Source organism: Phoenix dactylifera, chromosome 1 (genome assembly GCF_009389715.1).
Source record: "Phoenix dactylifera cultivar Barhee BC4 chromosome 1, palm_55x_up_171113_PBpolish2nd_filt_p, whole genome shotgun sequence".
Lineage (NCBI taxonomy): Eukaryota > Viridiplantae > Streptophyta > Magnoliopsida > Arecales > Arecaceae > Phoenix > Phoenix dactylifera.
In genome coordinates this window covers 7345302-7354014 of record NC_052392.1, presented here as the reverse complement: position 1 = coordinate 7354014, position 8713 = coordinate 7345302, and the positions used below count along the sequence as shown (strand labels likewise).

The window sequence follows — 8713 nt, the reverse complement described above, 5'->3', positions numbered from 1 at the left end:
GATGACAAGGAGTTGGTGCCTGTTGAGATGGAGGCCATTAGGTACCTTTCATTTGGACTCTATAGCCACTATATTATTCCTTAGCCACCTGATGTTGAAACTTTGCCCCAACCCAACCCTCTTCAACAATTACATCAGTACCTAAAAAAAATCTAAAGTCATGTCTTTGGTGGTTAGATTTGGAGGATTACAATTAACAAATCTTATTTAATTATTCTAATATTAGTCCTGAACTAGATCCATTGACACACCCTTCGTGAGGCTCCCGTCATGCCGTCGTCATCTCCATGCTATTTATTTTTTTCAGAATCATTTTCATGCTATTATGACTACTACTCTTAATCAAGCATATCTCATGTGGTTAAATTCTTGAGAGATAGAGAAAGGTCTTTGGTGTTTGGTTCTTCTTGAAAGGCATAATTTCCATATCTTCTAAAATGAAACTATGGAGAAACTCATAATTGAGAGCATGTTCATCAAATTATATGAAAAATACCCATACTACCTCTTAGGTACATCACTGTAGATTATATTCAATTGCTATATGTCATGTCACCAAACCAAATGTTTCCATGGAAGATATGTGAAAAGAAGCAAGATATGGAACCTTTTCTTAATCAAAAATCCTAAACACATCATCTCTCCTTTTGGGAGGCTTTGCGTTGAGTGCAGATGGCTGGTGGGGGATTTGATCATATATTTTTCAATACAATTTCCCCCCTTTTTTTTTCTTTTTTCAATAGCTGGATGGGCCAAAATTAAATCTCCTTTATTTATTTTATCTTCAATGCATGCATTCGACAAACTTTAAAGTTCACGCAAAATTGTGGCAACTAAGATAAAATATATGCAAATCCTGCAACCTCACTCATTTCAATCCTACACTTATTTTTATTCTCAAAAAGAAAAAAAATGCTGTAAAATTTCTTAATCTAAAAGCAAGCAACCACATAACATTAAATTCTTCCTCCATGAGCTTGTCTTCTGTTTAAAAATCATAAAAATTACAAAAAAAAGGGAAAAAAACATACCTCCTTTCTCCAACATGTCTAAAATTCCTCACTGAGAAACTATATAAATACTCACTTTATGGAATTAAATTAAAATATAATTTTTTTTTTGAGAAAACCAGTATGCCTATTCAACCTTTGATGGAATCATGGATACTCATCAGCAAGGCAAGCTTCCCAGAAAAGCCTATTGCTCTCCCCCTCCTCCTTCGCCATGGACTCCTTCTCCACCCTCGGCATCGTTCCATCCTTTTCTATATCTTGAGTAGATAACCCATCCTCTCTTTGCTCATCGTCATACTCCATATGCTCGCTCTGCAGGGAGGCATTCTCTAGCAACCAACTCCTCCAAGACATCCATCTTTCATCTCTTCGGTCGCCATCGTTCTCGTCCTCGCAGCCACCACTCGAGGACTCGGCATCGTCATCGTCATAAAACTCGAAAGCCGTCGACGGAATTATGAAAACGGAATCGGCCTCGGAGTCGCCGCTGGCCTCGGAGGTCGCCGGAGAGGACTCATCCTCCATGCTTTCCGACAGGAAATCCAGGAGGTGGGGGGCCTAAATTTTCCCCCACGGAGGCAGGTAGTTATACGGGTAACATCGCACGTGAGAGTGCATGGAAAGGACAAAAGTCACGTGATATCCCGGTAAGGTTCGGGTCCCATGTCCCAACTCACACGGCGTGGACAACGTGCGAAGAATATAAGGGCACTGGGACGTGTCCGTTGACCAGGATTATTTGCCTGGAAAAAGCCAAAGAATACTTGAATCGTTCCAATATATAGATAATCTTGAGGGCGACTCAGCCAGAGCATCAGGGGCAGCCCAATACATTTGGAGGCCTAAAACGGATTCAATGAATGAGGCCTTTTTTTTTAATAATAAAAAATTTAATAAGTATAAAATACTTAAAAAAAGATATGAAAATAGATAGCCATTAAGTACATTATTTCAACAAAAATGCAGATATGTAACAAAGACAGATAAAAAGCCTTTTCAGTTTAATATAATTTTTGAATGAAAGCACGGAAAAATAATTATGCTTAAGGAAGGGCTCCCAGATAAAAAGGCTTTTCAGTTTTGGTCAACTTCCCCGAGGCCTTCCATTGGCCCGAGGCTTTAGGCGACTGAGGCGGTCGCCTAGGGCTCGAGCCGGCCCGGGAGAGCATGTGGACAAGAGCCACCCATTGCTAAAAAGTATTCAGACTATGATGTGTGGAAGCATGTATATCGTTCGGACAGCAGATTGAGTAGTTTCTTACATGGTTAACTATTCTGAAGAGATCTTTTGTTTTCGGAGTGCTTTGGAAACTGTTATTTTTTGAACTTTTTGGATATTTTCTATCTGCCGTGATGCTTCTGTTTTAGGAGGAAAAAAAACAAAGGCAGTCTTTTCGTACCACGTGGCTTGGAGGATTTTTTTTTATTTTTTTGGGTGCCATGAAAGGGATAGAGGATGGTACGGTTGTGGTCCTTTTTAGCCAGTTCCGGTCAGCCAGCTAAGTCCAGCCGGGATTATCTTAACCCAACGTTTTTTTCGTTTTGTTTTAAAAAAAGACCATCTCTGATGGGAGAGATGACCTTCTAGAAACACTGAAAATTTTACATAATCTCAATGAGACAACTTTGTGGGTTAACCAACCTGCTGGCATTACAACTTTAACAAGAGAATTAGTTAAACAAAATTCATGCAAATGAAATATATTTTTATATTAAAAAAATTTGAAGGAATATTAAATTTTATTAATTTTTTTTAAAAATTATATGTGAAGTCTCTCCTGCATAATCTCTAGATAGCTCTCTTAATCATGCAGGTTACTAGAAAATTCTGTAATTTTCTAAAGCACCTCGCCCTTTTACTATTGAACTAAATTTAAATTATAGAATAGAGAAAGTTTAAATTAGTATTTATTATGTATTATAGAGAGGTTCGTAAAAAAATCACAGAATTTACTAAAATTTCTAAAATATTATACAGGAAACCGCATCATAATTTTACTGCGATGCTAAAATAGCACTCGGATGAAAAAAGGATTTCTTTAGAACACACAATCACATAGGTTACTAGAAAATTTCATAATTTGTAAAAAAATTAAATTATTCTACAAAGTCACTTCATGTTTTCACCACCATGGGAAACTTTAAATTATATGATACAGAAAATTTAAATTGGCATGGCTTCTAACTATAACAAGGGTTCTCCTACCAATTTTTAACTATAATACGGACTCCCGGGTATTTAAAACCTTTATTACCAACTCTAAAACACATATAAATTCCCTTCCTAAACTAGTTGATTATTATCTTCCATTCAAATTATAAAATCAGACAGATAAATTATAATTTCCCTGCAAGTATCTTCATGAATAGCATTTTTGGATACAATGGATATTTTTTAATTAATTTCACAATTTTAATCAATTAATATTTCAGTACCTTCATTTTTTATTTTTCTAGAAAAATTTATATGCTTCTGATTCATTATAGTGCAACTCATGGAATTTCTTTGCATGTAACAGAATAAATCTAAAACTAAATATATTATTTTATTTTGAATAAAATGTACTTGCATTATTTAGATTTTGTTCAAAATCTTGTTTTTTCTTTAACATGTGCCGGTGCATTGCATGGGCTTTAAGCTTGTCCTACAAATCACTACAAAAAAAATAGTCTATTCCGACGCTTTTTAGAAAAAGCGACGTGGGGGTGGGGATTTATTTGAACTCTGACGATACTTTAGAGAAAGCGTCGTTGTGGGTGGAGTTCGGTTGGATTCCGACAACGCTTTTAAGCGACGTCTAAGCATTTCATTTGGCCCACGACGCTATCTAATATGCTCATTGTATCATCACTGTTGACGCTATTTTAAAATGTTGGCAAATTTTGGCACTAGAGCCAAAATTACCGACGTTTCTACTAAACATCGGCATGTAAATGGCGGGATAGCCAACTTTTTTTATAGTGAATATATTAGTGCATACTTTTCATATTAAATGTATGAAAGATATACAAAACTATTGGCGAACCAGGTCATCCTTGTAATAGTAATTTGGGTACAAGACAACTCTACAGTCATAGTATGCCTCACAGTTGAGTGGGATAGGCCTTAAGTTTATTACTTGAAACCAAAATTATCCTATCAGAAGGCTTCTTTGATCTGATGTTATTATGTCGAGAATTATTTTGGTTGCCATTAAAATAGCTATCCTTCGCTGCATCCATTTACACTTTAAGTTGTCTAATATTCTTTTTCACAACTTCAGCGAGTAATGTTGTATTGTATCCTATTTAAGCTTCCTCGCAATTTTATTATACATATTCATAGCCATTGGGGAAAAATGGATCGTCTCGAAATACATGAACGCATCGCCAGCACGCGACTGGAGGCGCCCAATCTGAAGGTGCTCGACCTCGAGACTCCCAACCCGGGCATCCGACCTGGGGGCGCCCGACCTGGAGGCGCCCGACCTGGAGGCGCTCGACCGGGCGCCCGACCTTGAGACTCCCGACCCAGGCATCCGACCTCAGCATTCTGGACCTCGAAAGCCGAGCTCACCATCCACCCGCTACGGTCACATCCTTCTACAGCTCGACCAGGGATCATGCCCTGCTACCGCTGTCTACAATTAATACGCATGGCCTCTGCAGATCTCCGGCTCGCTTAACAGTTAATGCGCATAGCCTCCGCAGATCTCCAGCTTACTCAACAGTTAATGCGCATGGCCTTTGCAGATTTCCGGCTCACTCAACAATTAATGCGCATGCTATTCACGGGTCTCAGGCCCTCCATGGTAACCAGTTGACCCACTCGACTACGTCCGATCACCCACGACAACTCATTGGCCCTAGCCTGATCTTCCATGGCAATGCATTAATTCATACGATCGTGCTCAATCATGACGGTAATTCGTTTGCCCCATCACATCACAAGTAATCCTGTACTTCTCTATAAAGAAGACCTCTCCCTCTTAGAAAGAGGGCTGGACTCTAAAAAAACTCCTGAAGATAATTTCTCTCCCCCTACACAATAGCCCCCTCTGACTTAAGCATCGGAGGGTCGGTGCCGGAAACCCCGGCCACCGGCTTCTTGCAGGTCCCTCGGAGGATGCAGCCCACTGACGAACCGCCGCCCGCCACTCTTGCCGAAGCTCCTCCTTCTCAGCCAGTGGTCGCCCTCGGGTCCAATTTCCAGTAACAGTTGGCGCTAGAGGAAGGGCCCGAGTTGTGGCCATGAAGTTGAGAAGCAAAGGAGCCTCCAACACCTCTCGGCGTCCCGCACCAAGCCTTGAGCACTCTGTCCAGAACTCACCACCAAGACCTCCGGCAGACTCAGTCCCCCAAGTCCAGCCGGAACAGTTCAACATACTGGTGCAACAAGTCCAAGCCTTGGCCGCAGTGATCCAAGGCCCACAATGCGTGGAGGCCTCCCCTATGCCGCTTCTGCAAGTCCAGGTCCAGTCAGTGCTCCCTCCAGACGGACCGGCACCCCAAGGTCGAAATCTCCATGGCTCCTCGAGGGCCAACAATGAAGAACGATGCTGCTGCACCGGAGAGAGCCGATAGGGAGAGGCCTAGACGATAGGCCGCAACTATTGGAAGCCGAGTCAGCCCCGGGCCAACCCACACCGGAGCAGACTACCGTGGCAATCCCCCAGGGTGGGGAGCTCGACAGGAAGGTCGAGAAGCTTGAGCGCTAGATTGAAGCGTTCCACAGCGGGAAGGCAAGGCGCAAGGTTGACTTTGAGTTCACCACCAAGTCACCCTTTTTTCGCCAGATCGAGGATGAGCCGGTCCCACCGAGGTTCAAAATGCCCCATGTGGAGCCCTACAATGGAACTACCGATCCCCTCGACCACTTGGAAAGTTACCGAGCCCTCATGTCATTGCTGGGGTCCTCAGAGGCTGTGCTCTGCAAGGCCTTCCCAGCGACTCTTCGAGGAACGGCTCAGCTTTGGTTCTCTGGACTGAAGCCAAGCACGGTATCTTCTTTTGAGCAGCTCGGCAGGCAGTTCGCCACCAACTTTGCTGCCAGCCGACGCCAGCGGCGAACGTCGAATTTGCTCCTCGGCATCAAGCAAAAGGAGGGAGAATCCCTCAAAGACTACCTTGACCGTTTCACCGCTGCAACCTGGGAGGTTCGCGAGCTCGACCAGTCGATAGCCATGTCGGCACTGAAGACTGGGGCTCGATCTTACAGGTTCCTCTTCTCTATTGAGAAGAGTTTCCCCGCCGACTTCACTGAGATGTTGGCCCGAGCTCCAAAGTATGCAAAAGCCGAAGAGGCTATCGCCTCCAGGCGGGGTGCGACCAAGCGGGCCTCAAAGAAGCAGAAGGGACGCCGCGAGGAGCGCAGCCGCCCGAGAAGTCGGTCCCCCCATCGAGATAAGAACCTGCCTTGGCTAAGAAGTCCACCTCGACAGCGGGGACAGCTTCGACCGAGGTCCCCGCCTCGATCGAGATCTCCACCGCGGCCACGAACGCCCCCGGGGAAGTATGAGAACTACACTCCCCTCAATGTACCCCGGGCAGAGATCCTAATGGAGATAGAAGGTCGAGACTACCTCCGACCTCCACCTTCGATGCGTGATACAGGGGCTCGGCGCAACCCCAGGAAGTATTGCCGCTTCCACCGAGATCACGGCCACGACACGAAGGAATGCTTTCAGCTTTGAGATGAGATCGATGCACTCATTCGTTGAGGAGTACTTAACCGATTTGTACAGAACCGGCATGAAGAATAGAGGCCGATGGAGAATGTCGCGCCGCCCGAAAATCCAAATGATAATAGGCCCATCGCCGGCACCATCAACATCATCGGAGGAGGAAGCTCGGCTGAAGAACCAACCGGGGAAGGACCCCTCCGAAGCACCCGCGTACCTCCGAAGCCATCTCATTTTCGGACAAGGACTTAAAAGGAGTTGAGACTCCTCATGATGACGCTGTGGTCATCTCCATGATTATAAATAAATTTGATGTAAAGCACGTCTTAGTTGATAATAGAAGCTCGGCAAATATTCTGTACTATGATGCCTTCCAAAAAATGGGGATGACAGAAAGCCAGCTCCAGAGAATGAATGCTCCGCTGGTCGGATTCACCGGAGATTCGGTCCCGGTTGAAGGCGAGGTAAGCCTTCTTGTTACGGTCGGGCTCGCACCTCGGGAAAGCACTGTGAGGACGGATTTTCTTATGGTCCGCATGTCCTCGGCCTACAACGTCATTCTTGGACGGCTAGGGCTTAACGCCCTCCGAGCTGTGGTCTCAACCTACCACCTGCTCATGCGGTTCCCCATTGACCGAGGAGTAGGCGAGGTTCATGGAGACCAGTCAATAGCTAAGCGATGCTATATGGCGACTCACAAAGCAAGACAACCGGCTGAAGCACCAAGCCAAGAAGAGCAACCGGCCAAGACGCCAACCCAAACGTTAGATCAGACGCTGCCCATTGAAACCTTGGAAGTGCGGGACGCCCTCCGAAAAGAATGGGTAGAGCCTGGTGAGCTTCTTACCCAGATCCCTTTAAAAGAAAATTGCCCAGAGCTAACCATGCAGGTTGGCTCCGGCCTGAGCTCCCGCGAGAGGGACCACCTGATCGAGTTCCTCCGGTCCAATATGGACGTCTTCCCCTGGTCGCCCGCGGACATGCCAGGGATAGACCCCGAGGTCATGGTTCACCAACTCCAGGTGAAACCGACCTGCAAACCTGTGAGGCAGAAGAAATGGGGCTCCGCGCCAGAACGACAACAAGCAGCAGCCAAGAAAGTGGACAAACTTCTCGAGGCTGGCTTCATCCGAGAGGTCTCCTATCCGGACTGACTCACCAACGTGGTCCTTGTGAAGAAAGCTAACGGAAAGTGGCGCATATGCGTAGACTACACCGATTTGAACAAAGCCTGCCCAAAGGACAGCTTTCCTCTCTCCAGCATCGACCATCTTGTTGACTCCACCTCGAAACATCAATTGCTGACCTTCATGGACGCCTTCTCGGGACATAATCAAATCCTTCATCATCAGAAGATGAGGAGAAGACAACCTTCATCACCGACAAGGGCATTTATTGTTATAAAGTGATGCCGTTCGGGTTGAAGAATGCCGGAGCAACATATCAAAGGCTGGTCAGCCAGATCTTTAAAAATCAAATAGGCCGAAACATGGAGGCTATGTGGACGACATGCTGGTGAAGAGCCGAACAGCAGAGCACCATGTAGCTGACCTCAATGAGACATTCTCCACACTCAGAAAGTATCAAATGATGCTCAATCCTACCAAGTGCGCGTTCGGAGTCACCTCGGAAAAATTTCTCGGCTTCATAGTAACCCAGCATGGAATCGAAGCAAACCCTAAGAAAATTCGAGCGCTGCAAGAGATGGTGCAACCAAACACGCTCAAGGAGGTACAGCGGCTCACTGGGCGGGTCGCAGCTTTGGGAAGATTTATTTTCAGGTCGGCCGAGCGGTGCCTCCCATTCTTCGAAATCCTCAAGCGACCAAAGAACTTTCTATGGTCGGAGGAATGTCAGCAAGCTTTCGAAGAGCTTAGGCACCTTCTTGCTTCCCCTCCATTACTCACAAAACCCCAGCAGGGTGAGCTCCTCTATTTGTACCTGACCGTCATCCCGGTCGCGGTAAGCTCGATCCTGGTCTGAGAAGAGAACAAGCTTTAAAGACCGGTATATTATGCCAGCCGGGTCCTGAGGGATACT

General features: G+C 45.4%; 1 protein-coding gene across 1 annotated transcript; it reads right to left on the bottom strand.

Annotated features, from left to right (window-relative positions):
- Positions 1-1157: 1157 nt before the first annotated feature.
- On the bottom strand, positions 1158-1538 carry LOC103723514. Its single transcript, XM_008814446.1, has one exon. It carries the CDS (start codon positions 1536-1538, stop codon positions 1158-1160), a length of 381 nt encoding a protein of 126 aa, XP_008812668.1.
- Positions 1539-8713: the final 7175 nt, after the last annotated feature.